The following is a 21200-nucleotide window of genomic DNA, read 5'->3' as shown; positions in this document are numbered from 1 at the left end:
ACAAGAAATAGGAAACCGGCAGTTTGAAAATGACAATATTTTCAAACTGGTGGTTCAGGATACAACAGTATCAAGAAGATTTCAAATAAGTGATCACCATTTAGTTTTGAGCAGGATAACGATTGTGAAGAGATGGGTGCAGTTTCCCAGGTTTTGAATCTGAATGGCAGGTAATGACATTATGTAAGGGTAACTCAGAGCCCAAGGGGAAGTTGAAATGCATACATGAATGTCTGAAGTATCAGAAATGAAGGAGAGGAGTTTTTGGCATTGGCATCATCAAGACTCTGGTTGCCAGAGAATGATGTAGTAGTTAGAGGGATAGAATGTAATGGATATTGTATTTTCAGAGAAGAAGGAGGAGGGGTATTATTAATGATAGCCAAAGAACTTAAAGCAAAAAGTTAAGGAAGATTGTAGATTACTAAGAGATAATTACTTGAAACAGCACATGATGGAAGGGACCAGGGTTTTGAGAGTGTTGGATCTGGTAAGAGTATCAGAAGTTCTATCTATAACTGCATTAGTAACTCTACCTCCGATCAGGCAAAGTGACCATGCAGTGTTGCCCTGGAAGATAAAGACTGTGGAAATTTCAGTCAAGAAAGGGTATATGCAGAACTATAAAGCTGGCAATTATGACAAATTTAGGAAGCAACTTGCAGCAGTGCCATGGCATAAGAAACTACATGGAATGAATATCATTAGTGCATATCAGAGTGCACACCAAGGGTCAGGAGGATAAACCAAGTAGGGATTAAGTGAATGATTAGCAATATAAAGCAGGAGCTGCAAAAAAAAGAAAGTATTGTGGAAGAAATATATCATGCCCATGAGCAGTATAAAGCATGCAAGAAAGGTAACTAGTATGGTAAGAAAGGCTAAATCAGATTTCGAGAGAAATTAGATAAGCAGGCCAGAGTAAATCTAAAAGAGTTTCTTGCTATGTAGCAAGTAAGAGAAAGAATTATTATGGAAAGATAACTTTACTTGGTGCTGATGGCAGGAAAGTGACAGAAGCATAAGAAAAAGTTCAGTTATTAAGTGATCACTTTACAGTTACAGACACTGATGTGAGCATTGAGGTAGATGAATTAGAGGTACTCAATGTATGGAAAAATATCAATATGAGTACAGCAGTGGGCCTGGATGGTATGTCAGCTCGTGTACTATGAGAATGCACAAGTGAACTACCAGTGCCTCTGACGAAGTTGTTTAATCTAAGTGTTTAATTTGCCATAGAATGTATTTTGCTGAGCAGGTCTCCATGCCATACTTGATTAAGCACCCTAGAAATGTCAGGAACAGCCAAGTGAGCTTCTCCAAACATTTTCATGTCTTCTGTTCTTTGCAGTTTGGGTTACTAGCTTCTTCTCTGGCCACTGACTGCATGTCATGGTAGAGTGTTTCCTCTCCTCAGATTTTACCAACAATGTAGAAGCATCCCATAGCTCTGTACCTACTCTCTTCCTCCTGTACATAAATGATTTTCTCTCACTGATTTCAAATCCTATTCATAATGTTGCTGATGACAATATGCTTCATTCTCTCTCTTACTTGACAAAGTGTGCAGCATTCAATCATTAGAAACCTCAAGGTCTTCTATAGCTAATGTCCTAACTTCTGATCTCATTGAATTTTTTTATAACATCAGGATCTCCAAAAAATATCATATCTCTTCTAAACATGTTTGGAGCAGGGGCTGAGATGCAACCTCTGTCATGGTATGGGCTTGTATGACAGCAAAGGTTCCAGGTAGGCTGTGTATTGTGCACAAAAGTCAATTCCAAAGAGTATCAACTGGCATCGAAAGATTTAGGTGATGGTGATTTCCTTTTTCAGCAAGATTCAGCTTCTTGTCACACTTCCAAGATCACTACTAGATGGGTCAAAGAAAGGCAAATCAATGTAATTCCTTGGCCAGCAAGCTCACCAGATTTAAACCACATTGAGAATTTGTGGAGAATTATGAATAAATGTCTTCAAGAAGTTGCCCCAAGAGAGAAAAATGAACTTTTTCTAGTTATCAAAACATATGGGCATGTTTTGATAAAAAAAAGTTGTGAACCACTAGTGAATAATATGCCCAACTGTTTATGAATGGTCATAAAAGCTAAGGGGGAGGGAGTGTAAAAAAGTACTTATCATCATGTTGTTTCCCTTTGACTGTAATTTTTGTGCATTTATTTTTGCATTATTCTAATTTTGTGAATGTTTACATGGTTATATAATCTACAAAGTACATAGATTTAGATGATGCTAATTCATTTTTGGTAATAATTATTTTCTATACAATAATTTGATTTTGCAAAGATTTTGCAAAGATATTGGTGTCGAGGCTAGCTGGTGAATGGACGTGCTATCGGAGAGCTCCTGAGAGATTTGTGTTTTTTGTTGATTTATTGATGTGTTGGATTCAATTTAATGGACTTAAGTGTGTAATTTTGGTATATTATTGGAGCTTTATTAGCGTGGTTAGTGTACTAAAGTGTTTTATAACATAATCTATGTCGGGAAGTCGCCGCTAGATGAATTCGTAATGTGTAGTGTTCGTGCAAGCTCCAGATAAGATAAGTATCATTTTCAGTTATCGATACAAATTACTTAATATTGTGTAATTTTGTTTTGTTTGCCTTGCGTATTTTAGTGCGTCTATTTTTGGTGTGTTATAACGTATAATTTGACAAAACACGTTGCAAATAAGTATGGCACCTGTGCAAAGGAAAATGGCGGCCAGTAACAAAGGTTCGCCATCGTTATCAAAGAACGGTAGCATAAAAGAAATGAGTCAGTGTACTAGCTGTGAAATGTACACTTTGCGGAGTGCGGTCGGAGTGTGGTTAGATGATAATAAAGGATTGAATGTGTGTAGAAAATGTAGGGAGAATGAGGAATTGAAGTGTATTTCGGATCGTGAGTGTGATATTTTTGTCAACCTTCAGAATGAAGGAAATAGGGATATGACAAGAAACGGCAAGGTTGTACATGAAAATTGTGAGAGTGTGAATGTAGAAAGTGTGAATGATAGTATAAATGGTTTCTCAGAGAACAAAAAAGATGAGATAGATGCATTGAGTGAGATCGCGTTGTTCAATAGTGTTCAAAACAGCAGCTAGAATGCATGCACAAAAGTAGACTGAATGAACCAACCAATAATAAAAGGTATGATAGGAAAAATAGACGTATGAATGTGAACATGAACAAAATGAAGGATAGAGTGCTGTGTGGAGACTCGTTAGTACGAGGTGTGTTAGTAGAGGATTTGACAAAATCGTACCAACCTGGTGCGACCATAAAGGACGTAACTGAGTCTATTAGAGAGCAAAAGGAAAGGGTGAAAGAAATGATTGTTGTGGCAGGTACGAATGATTTGAAAGGAGATAAAATGGAAATGATAGAAGACCTGAATGAATTGTTTGAGGTAGCAAAAGAAAAGAGTGAGAGAGTTAGAATGATTAGTCTTTTGCCACGGTATGACAGTGCAATGTTTAAAAGGAGGGCTATAATTGCGAATGACTTTATGCGTGGGTTATGTATGACGAGTGGTGTGGAATTTGTGGATGTGTGGAGTGAGTTTGATGGGCGAAAGGATCTATATAAGATGGATGGCTTGCATTTGAATGGTTACGGTGTAAGAAGACTTGAGAAAGTGTTGCTGAATGTAGTGGATGTGCAAATTCAGGGAAACTAGATTTGTTAAGGGGGGGGGGGAGTAGAGATACAGTCCTTATGGAGGCAGTTGAATGTAAGAATGAATATAATATGCCAGAGCAAATAAGGACAACAAATCTGAGTGGGATAGTTCAACAAGTTGTGTATGGGGGTGCAATATCCAGGAAAAGAAAAGTCACTAGTGGAGTGCCTCAGGGGTCTGTTTTAGGGCCATTACTATTTAACTTATATATTAATGATATTGGTGAAGATTTGGATGGAGATATTCAGTTGTTTGCAGATGATGCAAAGTTGGGACGAACCATAAAGAGTAGTGAAGATGTTGTGGCTTTGCAAGAAGACTTGAATAAATTGAGTGATTGGGCAAGCAAATGGGGATGTGAGTTCAATGTTGCAAAATGTAAAGTTTTAAAATTTGGAAAACAAAGATGGGATGCAGAATTTATGCTTGGTGAGAATATATTGTTGGAAGTAGAGGAAATAAGAGATCTGGGGGTGATAGTGGATAAGGATCTAAAATTTAGGGGACACATCGCCAAAATTGTGAAGACAACACAAAGACTTCTGGGAATGATGCGGAGGACACTGACATGTAGAAGTAGGGAGATACTTGTTCCAATGTATAAGGCTTTGATTAGGCCACACTTGGACTATTGTGCCCAGATTTGGTCACCGGGTTTTCAGAAGGATGAAGAGATGTTGGAAAGGGTCCAAAGGCGACTGACTAAGGTAGTTTCTGACCTCTGGAATGTTGAGTATGAGGAAAGATTGAAAAGATGTAATTTGCAGAGTCTCGTGGAGAGAAGGAAGAGGGGAGATATGATAGAGACCTACAAGTTGGTAAGGGGTTGTTATAGGATCAATGGTGGAGAAGTTCTACAGAGAATAGTGGGAGATCAGGGGAGAACCAGAGGTCATCCCTGGAAACTGTATAAGGAGGGTGTGAGTAAGGGAGTGAGAGGCAGGTTTTTTTCGTGCAGAGTTGTGAGTGATTGGAATGCCTTGCCTGAGAGCATGGTGTCTGCAAGTAGTTTGAATGTGTTTAAGACACGGTATGATGAGACGTGTGTGTAAGATAAAAGGACCTCCTAGATGAGTCTTTGACTCCATGAGGTCTTGTTTAATAATAATAATAATAATAATAATAATAGTTAATATAAGGCATCAAGGTAGGGTTGGGGCTAATGGGGGTCTTAAATTCATGTACACTAATACTAGGAGTATTAGGAACAAGAAGGAAGAGTTTTTGGCCATGGCTGGCACTTCCAGACCACAGGTTATAGGTATTAGTGAAACATGGCTGACTGTAGATGATATAACTAGTGGGATTGAATGTGATGGGTATAGTGTGTTCAGGAATGACAGAGAGAATAAAATGGGGGGAGGAGTATTGTTGATGATAGCTGATGAGCTGCAGCCAAGGAGAATAGAAGTTGAATTGCAGGATAGAGAAAAGAGCACATTTGAGGCCATTTGGTGTGAGATTGTGGCTAGCAGAACTAAATATACAATTGGGTGCTGCTATAGACCAGGTGATGGAAAAGATGGTGGTGACAGTATGCACAAGCAAATAGAAGAAATGGGTGGAAGGAGGGTGATTATTAAGGGAGATTTCAACTATGGTCGCATTGATTGGAGTGAGGAGAGGACACACGGGAGGAAGGAACTGGATTTTATGTGGTTATTAAGGGATAACTATCTGCGACAGCATGTAATGGAAAATACTAGGGGTCAGAGAGTGCTTGACCTAGTAATTACATCTGAGGATTTGGCTGTAACAAATATGACCACATTGCCACCAATCGGTGAGAGTGATCATAGGGTCTTAACTTGGGAGGTGGCTAAAGGTGTAGAATTTTCAATTAAGACAGGGTACATGTGGAATTATTGGGCTGTAAAGTATGACAAGCTTAGGAGTTTGATTGGTTCAGTGCCATGGCATGTACAACTGCAAGGACTAGAAGTTGATAGTGCATGGGAGGTAGTTAAGAAGTGCTTGCATGAAGCAATGGCTGACTGTATACCTAGAGTCCGAATAATAAATCAAGTAGGGGTTAAATGGATGAATAACACCATTAAGCTTGAGTTGCAAAAAAAGAAACAACTATGGAGGGAATTTAAGGAGAAGGGTGACCGGCAGGCACATGAACGGTATAAAGCGCAGGCCAAAAGGGTGACGAGTGTGGTAAGAAAAGCAAAAAAGGATTACGAAAGAACAGTGGGCATGCAGGCTAAAGAGAATCCTAAACAGTTTTTTAGATATGTAGCAAGTAAAAGGAAAAATGTATATGGCAGATTGATTTTAAAGAATGCCGATGGTAGGGAGGTAACTGAATCAGTTGAGATAGTTGAGTTACTGAGTGAGCACTTTGCAAAAGTATATCATCCAGGTGGTGACATTGCAGAAACGAATAAACCAGTAGATTATACGGGAATTGTGGTTAATGAAGTGGAGGTGAGTAGTCTATTGCATAACCTCAATGTCAATACATCTGTGGGATTGGATGGTATACCAGCTCGTGTTGTACGAGAAGCAGCTAAAGAATTGTCAGTACCCTTGACCATTTTGTTTAATTTGAGTCTCGGGTCTGGGTTAGTCCTGAGCGGGTGGAAAGAGGGGAAAATAGTTCCACTGCATAAAGGTGGTTCCAAGACTGCTGTTGTAAATTACCGACCGATTAGCATATAAGGAATCATTGTCAAGGTCTTAGAGAAATTAGTCAAGAAAAGAATACAGGATTGGATAGATGAAAATGGGATATTGTATGGGGGACAACATGGTTTTGTGAAGGGTAGATCATGCCTCAGTAACTTGCTCACGTTTTATAACACAGTGACGGCTGAACCGGATAGGGGTAATGGGTTTACAGTGATACTACTGGACCTTGCCAAGGCCTTTGATAGGATACCACATGGAACCCTAATCAGTAAAATGGAGCAGATGGGTATAGATATAGGGTTGGTGAGATGGATAAGAGGGTGGCTGAAGGAGAGATATCAAAGAGTGGTTTATTCAGGAGTGGAGTCTAAAAGACGTCTTGTGACTAGTGGAGTGCCACAGGGCTCTGTTCTTGGACCACTGCTTTTCAATTTGTTCATCAATGATATTGGAAAGGATCTGAGAGGAAGTGTTCACTTGTTTGCTGATGATGCAAAGTTGGGTAGAGCAATTGTGAGTGCACAGGATGTCAAAATTTTACAGGATGATTTGGATAGTTTGGAGGACTGGGCTAGGAAAAATGGATGTCAATTTAATGTGGCAAAGTGTAAGGTTATGCACTTTGGGGTGAAAAGAATAGCAGCAGTATATCGCATTGGTGGAACCATACTCCAGGAGATTGATGAGGCCAGGGATTTGGGAGTGTTGGTGGATAGGGAGTTGAAGTTTAGGGGGCACATTGCAAAAGTAACTAAAACAGCTCACCAAATCACTTGGCTTCTGAAAAATACTTTAACATGTAGAGACGAACAAGTTGTTGTTTCTCTGTATCGAGCCTTGATAAGACCCCATCTGGACTTCTGCGCCCAGCTATGGGCACCAGGGTTTCTTCGTGATGGGGAGGAAGTGGAGAGGGTCCAGAGACGAGTGACCAAGATGATAGCAGGTCTGTGAAATGAACCTTATGAGAATAGGTTGAAGATTTGTGGGTTGCAGAAATTGGACGATAGGCGAAGGAGGGGTGATATGATTGAGACATTCAAATTACTGAAGGGTTTTTATAAGATTGATTCAGAAGATATTTTTGAAAATATGACTGGTGGTGGGAGGACTAGGGGCCATGCATGGAAGCTGGGCAAGAGTGTGGTTGACAAGGGTGTTAGAGCTAGGTTCTTTACTTGGAGAGTGGTAAATGAGTGGAATAAGCTTCCAGAGTCTGTTGTGGGTGCTACGACCGTGAATGAGTTCAAGGCAAGGTATGATAGATACTGTGTGAATGTTGAATAGTTGTTCTTGACATGATGTTAGGGCCTCCCTCGATGAGTCTGTCGACTCCTTGGAGTTTCCCGGAACAATAATAATAATAATAATAATATTAGAATTGCAAATCATTACACACATTTTCTTTGTTTATTCTAATTTTTGGATTTGGAGGTGTAGTTTTCCATGCAGTACTCCTTATCTAATTTTCTTTCGAAATCTGATTTAGCCTTCCTTATCATACTAGTTACCTTTCTTGCTCGTGTTTTATATCATGAGCATGCGGATCACTTTTCTTTGTTTATATCTTTCCACAAGGCTTTCTTTTTTTGCATCTCCTGCTTTATACTGCTACTCATCCATTTAATCCCTACTCAGTTTATCTTCTGAGTTATGCAAGCATACTTGAGAAAAGGCCAAGAACCATTATTAAAGGTAAACTTAGAGAAGAACAAGCTTGGTTCAGGCAAAATAGAAGTTGTCAGTATCAGATTTTCACTTTGAGGCAGACAATTGAGTAAACATGGGAATATAACAAGAATCCATATTTCAGTTTTGTACTGGAAAAGGCATATGACAAGGTGTCCAGAGAAGTGCTTTCCAAAACATTACAATTATATGAGGAAATGGCACGTTACAGAGCAATACACAATTTATTTGTAAGTTGTAAGTAGCAGGCAGAATTGAATATAAATAAAGATGGTTTGATGTAAAATCAGGTGTGAGACATAGGTGCATGTCTCACACCTGATTACAACTGTTATTCAGCATCTATATGGATCAACTGAAATAACTTTCATGGCTTATACTGTACATGTAACAAAAATTATATAGAATGTTATTCAAAAACTCCAATATATTTCATCCAATGTTATATGGAAATTGTCAGGGAGAGAGACTGTTAACTACATTCAAAACATGAATCAGAATAATGAGTTATAAATCATAAGTATATCAGTTCGCAGCTGAAGTATATGATATAACACTATTAGAGTTCAAAGGAACAATTGTAGAAAGTTGCATAAATAATAAAAAAAATGTAAATAATTATTAATTTAAGAAAACTTATGAACAGTTCATAGTGATCACTTTCCAAAACTTTGATATTGGCATGCAGTTTGATTGGTTCAAGTTTGGATGATTTCATAGTGTTTCTCATGTTTCAAGGAACAAATGATTGAATTTGAACTTGCTAGAATGATGAAGTTTTATCTGGTTTCAAAGAATTTCATGCCTAGTGTCAATAGTGTGAGAAGAAAGGCTAGACTTGTTGGATTCCAAAAATGTAATATAGTCTTGATGTTTATGCTCTTCAATTATAATCAAGGGAGAATGGCCAGTCTGTTCAAACAGCATACATGACATGAGCAGTTTACTTGGTAGACAACTGGTAAGGAAAGAGGCAGCAATGTATCTTTCGTAGATGGTAGAAAGAAAGACAGTTTCTGAGCTGGTTTTAAGGATGTGTATAGACTGAATTTATGAAGAATCTTTGCTATTTGAATGTAGTTAATGGTCTCTCTCCCTGATGATGTCCATGTAACAGTGGATGAAATTAGAGTTTTTAAAACTATTTATATGAATCAAATTGTGATCAAATGGATCAAACCTAATATCAAAATTGCATATGTTAATATGCAATTAGATACTTAGAATATTGCAGAATTTAAATGCAAGCACTGCTCTTGGTTTAGATGGAATATCAGCTCAGGTGTTATGCAAATGTGCAAGGGAATTGTCAATTCCTTTTACTTGGTTATTTAACTTGAGTTTGAACTCTGTATGGTCCTTAGGGAGTGGAAGGAAGGCAAAATAGTTCCTTTGCATAAAGGAGGCTCCAAGACTGCGGTTGTAAATTACAGACCAGTTACTATCTCGGGAGTGGTGATAAAAGTACTGGAAAAGTTGGTTAAGGTCAGAATTCAGGATTGGGTGGATCAGAATATGATACTCTATAAGGGCCAACATAGTTTTGTTAAAGGTCGGTCCTGCCTTAGCAATTTATTAATTTTTTTATAATAGAGTGACATCTGAGTTGGACAAGGGGAATGGCTACAGTGATACTTCTGGATTTTGCAAAGGCTTTTGACAGGATACCCCATGGAATACTGTTGCGCAAGTTAGAACAAATGAGAGATGGATACTAAACTGGTGTTATGGATAAGAGAATGGCTTATGGAGAGATAACAGAAAGTAGTATATGGAGGAGAAGAGTCCAGGATGAAGCAGATGACCAGTGGTGTGCCTCAGGGCTCTGTGCTTGGGCCGTTATTGTTTAATTTGTACATAAATGATATAGGAAATGACTTGAAGAGAGATGTTCAGTTGTTTGCTGACGATGCAAAGTTGGGAAGCACAATAAGAAATCAAGCCGATGTTGAGAGTTTGCAGGATGATTTAAATAAGCCGGCAAAATGGGAAAAAGGTAATGGATGTCAGTTCAGTGTGGAAAAGTGTAAAATTATGCAATTTGGGGTCAAAAGATTATCCGTTGTTATCTTTTGACCCCAAATTGCATAATTACTTGCATTGGTTAGGGGGACGCAAGTTAGACACTTGCCACAGGCGCTTCATACCCTCGTTACTGTACTGTGTGTGTGTGTGAGAGAGAGAGAGAGAGAGAGAAGAGGGGGGGGGAATCATCAAAATCTACATCAATATATCATGATATAAAATATCTCTTTAGTGATAATTTTAACTATGAATTCGAAATTCCATGCACATTAAATAAACAAAATTACAGAAAACTTAATTTTCACTAATAAAGAATGGTAGCATAGAGTTCGCTTATATACAGATTTTTGAAAACTGCACACTTTAAAACCAGAATTTATTTTACGATAAAATATATTTCTGTTATTTACTTTTAGATCATAAATTTTCCTTTTTTCAAATACATCAATTTGTTCTTCAAGGAGTTTTGTTGCTCGGGTTGCTTCAGCAGTAGCTCTGTGAAGTTCATTTTCTGCCTAAGGGCAAAAACATTTGCTATTTCTTTATCACATTTCTGGCAGCAATGCAAACTTTAATAAATGAAAAAATGAATGCAGATTTATTCTAATAAATGGAAAGAACTAAATCATAAATAAATTATATTCATAAACTAAACCAAAAATTCTATTCAAAATGCACAAAAACTGTGTATTATGAATAGAATTTGTATGACACTCTACACCTTCAGCCTAATTCTAAATACATATACAGAATAAAATATGGTATAATGCTATGTATGGGAGGCTTTAAAAAGGTGTTTTGTGAGGCAGTACCTGAATGTCTCTAGAGTTCAAAAAACAAATAAGGTGGGAGTGAAACATCCATTCGACCTTAATAAGCAAGAGATCAATAAAAAGGTGATGTGCAGAAAAGCTACCAGCACAGTATTATTATTACATGACACCTCCAAGGAGTCCAAAAAAGACTCTTCGAGGGGAGGGCACCTATTCTACAACTCTCTGTCTCCCACCACTCAATCTACCAACTACAACAAGCCACAACTACACCAACACCATCTACTGCCCACCACCACTAGTATTTTCACAGACAATCAACAAACATCTATGCCCATAGTGGGATTTGAACCTGCAGCTTTTTGGCTGGAGAACAGATACTCTAACCACTCAGCCAACCCGGATGGGTATAGAAAGCAAAATCAGAGTATGAAAAGAAGTTTGCTGTGCAAACTCAAGGCAACCCAAAAATAATTTTTATTGCTATGTTGCAAGTAAAAGAAAGAATGAATGTGGAAGAATAACTTTACTGAACACAGATGGTACCAGTGGTGAGCTATAAGGGTTTCGCCCGAGCCCTTTGTTAAATTTTTCTCAAATTTGCGAGCCCCTTGTTCTTCTTGTTTACTTTTTTATTTTTTCAAAAAAAATAAAAATAAAATAAAATAAAAAATTGAAATATATTAAACGACAAACTCATACAGTAACCTAACAAAGTGATTTTATTAAATAAAATATTATAGTTACTGTTACTACCATTTTACAAATAAGAATTCACTTTTGGTAATTGCATATAAATAAATAGGACTATAAAAAATACCCCTTGATTGGTACCGTTGATTATCACTTGAAGTAAAAAAATGAAGAGAAATATAACGTACTTCAATATTATTGTGTTTAGATAATATTTATTTATTATTTATATATTATTTGTCATAAAAATTTCTATCGCAAACAAAAGAAATTTATTTTGTTTATAAAAAATGCGGACTATTTCATATGTGTGATTATAAAAGATTTTATTCTTATCATATTTTGATATTAAAAAATGTTTTTCTTGTGTAAGATAAATTAACATAGATGATTGTGTGCAAATATTTCATGTTTAGATCATGAAATATTGGTTTAAAAATCATAGCCTTTACAGGTTGATTGTCCCCTCATACTTTTTTTGATTGGCATTTGTACACAAGCTGTATTAATAAAAGTTTTTGTGTGAAATACGGCTTTTTTTTTTTTTTTTTTTTTTTGCTCGATGCGAGCCCTTTGTTAAAATTTCCATAGATCACCACTCGATGGTATTATTGTGTCAGAAGTAGATGAGATTATTTAATTAATGAGGCTCATCTTGTTAAGATATATCAACCAGGTGTAGGTAACATGGTGTACAGTGTAACTAACACACTGGATGAATAGATAGACGTGGATGAGAATGAAGTTGAAGAGCTGTAGCATAACCTGGATAAGAATTAGGCAACTGAGACACACATATGCTAAAAGAATGTTCAGCCAAACTGGCTAGGCCCATGACATGTTTGTATAACTTGAATCTTAGCTCAGGAAAGATACCACAAGAATGGAAAGAATGTATGATAATTCCATTGTACAAGGGGATACTAAAACCAGGACCTATCCATATCTCTGGAGTGGTGGAGAAAATGTTAAAGTTGGGAAGAACTCACATCCAGAAACTGGTTGACAGACAAGCTATATTTGCAAGGAACAGCATGAGTTTACTAAAGGGAAGTTATGTTTAAGCAATTTGCTCATATTTTATAATAATGCTAGAAATTAGTTTGATAAATGGAATGGATAACCTACGATACTGTGCACTTTCCAACGGTATCACATGGTGTTCGTTTTTTGCATATCCCATAGAGAATATGGGATCAGAATATAATCTCTTGATTTGCATAAGTGGATAGCTGATATACAGGTATCAGAAAGTAATATATGGTGCATGTAACTGTCAATTTAAGGTGAGCAGTAGTGTAACCCAGGGATCAGACCTTGGACCATTGTTGTACAGTCTATACATTAATGATATTTGGAATGATCACACAGGATATAATCAACTGTTTCCTGATGATGCAAACATAGGCAGAGCAATCAGAAATGCTACTGACATACAGTGCTGAGTGAAGTTGTGATGTGAGTGATGGTGTGTGGTTGGAGAAACAGACGAGGCTAGGGATCTTTGAGTTATAAGGTATGGTGGGGGGGAAAAAAAAGTAAACAATACTGAACTTCGACACAGCATACATTGGTGTAGTATTCAGTACTTTTTTTTTTTTTTTTTTGCACCACACTGTATTAAACAAGGCCTTGATATATGATTGTATCTGGACTACGGCACATAGCTTTGGTCTCCTTGGTTCAGAAAGGATAAAGATGATATCAGGATTGTGGAATGCAGATTATAAGGAAAAACTGATAGTATGTGGACTGCAGATGCTGGTAAACAGGAGAAAGATGGGTGATATGAGAGAGGTCTATAAACTTCTGAAAGAGTGTTACCAGTTATTAACTGATTAAATTTTTCATTATGTGGGACAACGGGGGAGGGATATCTGTGCAAGTTAAGTTTGTGTCTGGTTAAAAAAGGGTGAGAGCTAGATTTTTCTCTCACAGAGCAGTGAGTGAGTGGAATAGTTTGCTTCTTGAAGGAGTGCATCAACTTCAACTGTGAACGAGTTTAAGAAAAAGTATGACACCTGGTGTGGGTGATCTACAGCCTCCTTTGGTAAGTCCTTGACTTCCTGGAAGTCTCAGATAATAATACTAATATAATAATAACAGAATTAAATGAAGAAAATGCTTTTTTAAATTAACTTTGTTTCTTCAATTTTATGGTAAACACTCTTTAGCTATAATATTTAGTTGGATAATTAAGCTAAATAAAAGTCAAGTCATGATAATGCTTTTTCATCATAGTAAGATTTTAAATAATATAACTTTTTTTTAATGACAAAATCAAGAGAAATGGATGATGACTATTTGTCTCACTGTCTTATTTATTTTCATTTTTTTAATGAAAAGAAGAAATTTCATTAAAGTGTGCTTACTGCAAATGGAAACAAAGCTGTGAACATAAAACGTAAAACATATATCACTGCCAAAGTCCCATTACTTCTAGAAATAAATATTAAATTTAAAAAAATTAAAGGAGAACTAGAAGGAAGATTAATGTTGTTTTGTAAAAAAACAGATGAAATAGTCATCATTATCTGCAGACCTAGATAGAGTCAAAATACTCATCGGGAGAATTTCTCACCATCAAAATGGAACACTCAAACTCATTTATTGGTTCCACCTTCTCAAGCAATGAATTTTATTTACCTACCACTCTCCAAACACAACATGCACTCTCACTTTGTTGCTCAGATCTTCCTCCTTATACAGCTTCAAAGGATGAACTCTTGTCAGCCACTATCTCCTTCCACTCTATGATAAGTCACTTCTATATCAATCTGGTACATGCTTCCTCACCATTTGTGATATATCTCAATCACGTCAGCAATCCTCCTCTCCTATCTACTACTACTACTACTACTGGCTAGGTAGATGGCATTTCTTCAATCTGTTAAACCAATACTCCAGAGGGCTAACACTACCTTACTCCTTATTTGGAACCTTTTATTTGCAAAAATCTCTTTCATCAGAAATCAAGTTTACTTGGTTTTTGATAAGTAATTGACATATAGAAATAAAGTTTACTTTATTTCTGTATGTCAATGTCTTCCTCATTATTGCCATGATCTGTTTTGAATTATGCTGTCTCCCAAGTCTCAAACTGTTGCTCATAAATTTCAATTATGTTATTTCCTAAATTTTGCTCCATTTCCTTCAGCACACCATATTAAATGAAGATAAAACATTGCAGAGTTGCCTTCCATATTTCAAAACCTTATATTTTGCAACAGTGATCCCATCTACTAACATATACCTCATAGCTCTCCCAATATCATTAATATAATTTAAAATAATTGTCCCAAAAGACACATATGGCAAACCACTAGTGACTTTCCAACTTCTGCCTCTCCATAAACAATTTACTGATACTTAGTAGACAGACAATCTCTTATCCAATGCCAAAGTGGAATTTGTCTCCATTCCTCCATCAAAGCAGCACCGAGTTCAGCGACAGATTGAGGATGTGCTGCTCTGGACCTAGTCACCACTCCAATTCTTCCCACATGTGTTCAATGGGGTTGAGGTCGGGACTCTGTACAAGGTCAAAGCAGTTGTTTAACACCCATCAGAGGCAGCCTTGTGAATGCTTGTTACCACAGTGTGTTGTACCCACAGAAAAGTTTGGTAGTGGAGGAATAATGGTGTGAGGTCCATTCAGCTAGTTTGGAGTGGAACCACTGGTCATTGTCTGCGGTTCCATGAAGATAGTTCAGTAACTTGACATTCTGGATAATCAGGTGCTGCCTATACTGTGGAGATTTTATAGGATGCACCCGTGTTACTATCAAGACGACAATGACATAGAGCAGCAGCCGTTATGGAATGGTATGAAGAGATGGGTGTTAAATGACTGCCTTGGCATGTGTAGAGTCTTGACCTCAACCGCACTGAACACCTGTAGGATGAATTGGAGCAGCCACTGAGGTCCACAGCGGCATGTCCTCAATCTGTCACTGAACTCAGTGCTGCTTTGATGGAGGAATGGAGACAAATTCCACCTGATGTCTGCCGCACATTGGTGAAAAGCTTCCCTCAAAGGGTGCAGGAGGTGATCAAAACCAAAGGTGGACATTCCCAATATTAGGGTTCACTTGCTGGTATCAATTGTAAATTGCTAAAGTGTCCAGACAATTATTGACAGATAGTATCTAAAGAACTCTGAGATTTTTCTTGAATGATCTGATTGTCTAAGCACTGCACATACCATACTTTTGCTTTTTGACCAACCACATCACCTTCATAGCTTGATGTTTATAGTGTGTATTTTGGTATGCTATAATTATGGCTAAAGCAAACTAAGACTATGCAGACAGAGTGCAGCAAGTCTGTTATTTGCATGTGTTGTAGACCTGGTTGCCTGTTTTGCAGAAAGTAAAATTTTCACAAGAGAAATTGCCAAATCTCTACAACACATCTTGGACTCAAACCCAGGTCTTTCCAATTGGACACCTGTAATTTATAATCTTCATTTTTTTAAATTTATTATTATTATTATTATTATTTTTTACATGACTCCAACCCACAAAAAGTTATAAACTAAACCTACTTTAAATTTAGTACCGTGAGTGAGTTAAAGTTTTTTTTTCTGTTCTTTTTAGTATACAGTCATACCACGACTTACGCGAATCCAGAGTTAAGCAGTTTTCTTATATGTACGTATTCCCGTCCCGCTTCACACCTCACCATTAGTCGTATCTTTCAGGCGCCGGCCGCATTCACCAGTCTCGCACATGCTGTGAGCAAGCACTGATGTGTTTCGCGCGGTCTCCATTCATATACACGATTTTTATAGTCTACAAACTTTGCGATTGTTTAATGTTATGTTCTTGATAAAAATTTTATCACATAAAAAATAATCATGTCGTCCAAAAAAAGCAAGTTCGTCTACAGCTAGCAAGAAAAGAAAAACATTGACTTTGGAAACAAAACTCAACATTATTAAGGATTTTGAAGGCGGAATGAAAATTTGTGAGCAAGCAAAGAAGTTCGATCTACAGGAATCCATAGCAAGAACAATCATAAAAGAAAGGTTTACAGATTTTGGAGGACACAGATTCTAACGAGGAACGAATTGTAGCCACAAGGCAAGGAACAAAAAAATCATTAGCTTGCTATGAAGAAATTTTGCGTGACAAGAAAAAGACATTATGCCGTCAGACGAGTCTATTAGATTTTATGAAACCATCGACATTGAAATAACTTTCTTTTTTTTATGTACAAAAAACTACAATTATGATTATATTTCTTAAAAAATATAAGTGTTTTTGTAAACCTTTGGTCCCAATTGTATATTTGCATATATAAATTACATGCAAAATTATACCCCGAGTTACGTGAATTTGACTTACGCGCTTTTTGTTGGTCCCACCTACCGAGTAACTTCGGGGTTTTACTGTATTTTATATTTTTATCTATTTTTTTCATATAATTCTGAAATCCTGGTATAAAAACTAAATGTGGAACTTTTTCGAGCCGCTTCAGGCATCCAATAATCAGGATAGTGGTGATGGTCTCACATTATGTAATGAAATTCATTTCCCACCTAAAATCATTCACAAAACATCCATGCCAATAGTAGGATGTGAACCGACATCCAGTTGGTCAACCAGGCCAGCAGATTAATTGAATATTGTTGCCACTTTATATACTGTTTCTATAATGCCTTCTTTTCTTCTTCATCTAGATCAGCATATCTTAGACTTTCAGTATCTGCCCTTTTAACATTTCAGTAATGGCATACCCTGCTTATTGGAAGCCTCAAGCAGCTTGATAAAGTACCATGTTAGCTCTCTAGAGCAGAGTTTCTAGACTATGTACAAATACATTTTCAAAAATACCAAAAAATATATAAAATTAATAAAAAAAATTCTTAGCCTACTTTCAGTATTTATTTCTTAACATTTGCATTATAATAAATTACAAACATGAAATACTTTTTAATTATTAAATATATTTTAGTTATACAAATGCAATATACATCATAGAAACAAAAATAATGAAATTTAAATCTTCAATAAAAAAATTTAATGAAACAAATAAAATTTAGCAGTCTGACCACATGGTTCAAATTATTTGAATTTAAACTTTTAATGCAAACCGTTGAAACACGATCATGCCATCAAGAGTGTTGCCTTAATGGAGGTCAGTTGATATACGGCAAGTTGCGTCTTATTTAAAACCTCATTTAGATTTTTTAGTCATTAAAAAAAAAAAATAATAAAATAAAATAATAAGCCCAGCCACTGGGGAGGGCAAGTTAGCCCATCTCAGTACTGGTCCCAAGCCCAGATAAATGGGAAGGGTTGGCGTCAGGAAGGGCATCCAGCCATAAAAAAACATGCCAAAACCAGGGATGAAATGTCGAATAACGAAGAAAGGACAATGCCCCCGTAAGCGACGCGCAGTTCTGTAGCCCAGGACTGTGAAAAGTGGGCTTGGGATACCGAACCAAGGATGGGTTCGGCTAAAGAAGCGAGTCCAACAGAAAGAGAGAGTGTGTAAAGTAAGAATCGGGTCACTGAATGTAGGTACAATGATTGAGAAGGTAGGGAGATAGTAGATATGATGAGAAGAAGGAAGCTGAAGATCTTGTGCGTGCAGGAGACAAGGTGGAAGGGCAATAAAGCAAAGGAGCTGGCAGAAGGATATAAATTGTGTTATGGCAGGGTGAATGAGAATGGAAGAAATGGAGTTGGAATCGTCATCGACAAGGAACTGAAGGTGGAGTCTGCGAAGTGTGCCGGAAAAACAATCTCCAATTGTTAATCTCCAATCTTAACAAAAAACAATGTTAAGATTGGAGCTTAACACTCAAAAACGTTTTTTGAGTGTTAAGCTCCAATCTCAAGCTTAACATTCAAAAAACGGTTTTTGAGTGTTAAGCTTGAGATTGGAGGAAGCATGGCCGTGATAGTGTGTGGATACACTCCACAAGTAGGTTGTGATGAGGAAGAGAAAGAGGCATTCTGGAGAGAACTAGACCAGGTAGTAATGGGAATCCCTGATGGTGAGAGAGTGATCGTCGGAGCAGACCTGAATGGGCATGTAGGAAGGCGATGAAGTGGTGAAGAAAGGGTGCATGGGGGTTGGAGTAATGGTGAAAGAAATGAAGAAGGTAAAAGAATCATAGAGTATGCTGTGGCCTTCGACCTGGCTATAGCTCACATGTGGTTTAAGAAGAGAGTTGGACACCTGATAACTTATAAGAGCAGGGATAGGATGAGTCAGATTGACTATATTATGTGCAGAAGGAAACATCTGAAGGAGGTGAAAAACCATAGTGATTAAAAGAGAAAGTGTAGCAGAACAGCACAGGTTGGTTGTGGTAGACTGTGATATAAAAGGGGAAAAAGAAGAATAGACGGAAGTGGCGGAAAGATTGGAAAATAAAGTGGTGGAAATTGGAAGAGGAAGGTCCAAGGAATGAGTTTAAAGAAAAGGTACTGGAAGGAATGAAGTTACCAGAGGATGTGGAAGAATGGTTGGGACATAAATAGTCGGAATATTAGAAAAATTGGAAAAGAGATGCTCAGTATAACATCAAGAAAGGGACCACCCGAGGATAAGGAGGCATGGTGGTGGTGGAATGAGGAGGTACAGTTGGAGATCAGGGAAAAGAAAGAGGCAAATAAAAAATGGGACATGACTGGAACCACAGCCGACAAGAAGGCATAGACTAAAAGTGCAAAGAGAGCAGTGGCAAGGGCGAAGGCAGTTGAAGAGGTTTATGAAGTACTGGAGAGAAACAGTGGTGAAGCTAAGTTGTTGAGAATAGCGAAAGCTAGAGATAAGGCCTCGAAAGACATAACATCAGTTAAGCAGATAAAGGACCACAGGAGTAGTACTACAAGAGGACAAAATCAGAGGAAGATGGGAAGAATATTTTCGTAATCTACTAAATGAAGAGAATCCAAGAGAGAGGTGTGAGGATGGAGACGCAAAAGAAGGATCAGTGCATGACATAAGCAGAGAGGAAGTGTATTGGACACTGAGAAAAATGAAGAATGGAAAGGCTGTGGGGGCGGACCAGACACCTGGAGAAGTGTGGAGAAGCTTGGGCAGCAAGGGCGTAGACATGTTATGGGATCTGATGAGGAAAATAGCCCAACAGGAAAAGATACCAGAAGAATGGAGGAAAAGTATTCTCGTCCCAATCTACAAAGGAAAAGGAGATGTTCAAGATTGTGGCAACTATAGAGGGATCAAGCTGATGTCACGCTCGTTGAAGATATGGGAAAAAGTAATTGAAGGAAGGATACAGAGGGAAACAAAAATTGGTGAGGAGCAGTTTGGATATGCCAGGAAGAGGGACAACGAATGCAATATTTGCGCCAAGGCGATTGATGGAGAAATATAGGGAGATGCAGGCGGAGCTACATATGGTGTTTATAGACCTGGAAAAGGCATATGACAGAGTGGCCAGACAGGAGGTATGGAGGTGTATGAGGAAGATTGGGGGTGTCAGAAAAGTACGTGAAGTTGGTGAAGGAAATGTATGAGGGAGCGAAAACTCAGGTCAGGTCTAGTGTTGGCATGACAGAGGGCTTCCCCATTGTCGTAAGGCTCCATCAGGGATCAGCTCTGAGCCCCTACCTCTTTGATCTGGTCATGGATGTACAAGTGGAGGACGTCAAGAAGGAGGCACCATGGAGCATGATGTTTGCCGATGATATTGTTCTCTGTGAATCATCCCGAGAGAAGCTTGAAAAGACCCTGGAAGAGTGGAGAAAGGTATTGGAGGAGAGAGGCATGAAAATTAACCAGGTAAAGACTGAATATTGAAAGTTTATTTTTCACTTGGTTAGAGTATAATAAATTTAGTTTAATCCTTTATCCAAGTGTGAGCAAACAAAGTTTGTGCCTGAAAGTGTTATCCCTTAATGCATAACATTAGACATATCTGCAAGGAGATGTGTTTTGCATTATAGGAGATACTGAGATAGACGTGTTGGTAGCTTGCTCCACCTTTACAACGAGTTGCCCTGGTGTTGTACCACCTTACCCCAGTCCTGAAGATACTTTCAGGAGCAAGCTTTGTTTGCTCACACTTGGATAAAGGATTAAACTAAATTTATTATACCCTAACCAAGTGAAAAATAAACTTACACCATCTTTCTCTAAATCCAGAGTAATTTATTAAAAAAGGGTGGCACACCAATTGTCAACTCCTATAGGTAGAGATGACCTGCTAATGCTTCTGCCTGGTATCTCCACTTGGGCCTGCCTCCCACTGAAGAGACCTCAATAATGGTCAAAACTAGTCTGGGTAGTGGCCCTTCCCTTAATGCATAACATTAGACGTATCTGCAAGGAGATATGTTTTGCATTATAGGAGATACTGAGATCGGAGTGTTGGTAGCTTGCTCCACCTTTGCAACGAGTTGCCCTGGTGTTGTACCACCTTACCCCAGTCCTGAAGATACTTTCAGGTGCAAACTTTGTTTGCTCACACTTGGATAAAGGATTAAACTAAATTTATTATTAAAGACTGAATATATATCAACGGGGAGTGACGAGGATATGATCATACGACTCCAGGACAAAAGGTTAACTTCAGGGAAGAAATTCAAGTACCTCAGGTCGGTCGTCAAGAGGAATGGTGATCTGGATGAGGAAATACAGCACAGAATAACGTGCAGCTGGATGAACTGGAGGAAGATGAGTGGGGTCCTGTGCGACAAGAGAGCGAG

At 37.8% G+C, this 21200-nt stretch overlaps 1 protein-coding gene across 1 annotated transcript in view; it reads right to left on the bottom strand.

Annotated features, from left to right (window-relative positions):
- Fam92 (CBY1 interacting BAR domain containing protein Fam92) overlaps nt 1-21200 on the bottom strand; it is a 170324-nt gene that overhangs the window by 48836 nt on the left and 100288 nt on the right. Inside the window, exon 5 of the mRNA XM_090397465.1 lies at nt 10456-10560. Within this exon, the coding sequence (XP_090253591.1) occupies nt 10456-10560 (105 nt within the window). The remainder of the gene's footprint in view (nt 1-10455; nt 10561-21200) is intronic.

This window comes from Typopeltis vanoorti, chromosome 9 (genome assembly GCF_054136105.1).
Source record: "Typopeltis vanoorti isolate ZY-2024b chromosome 9, IOZ_Tvanoo_1.0, whole genome shotgun sequence".
NCBI classification, from domain to species: Eukaryota; Metazoa; Arthropoda; class Arachnida; order Uropygi; family Thelyphonidae; genus Typopeltis; species Typopeltis vanoorti.
This window is presented reverse-complemented; position numbering and strand designations above follow the sequence as displayed.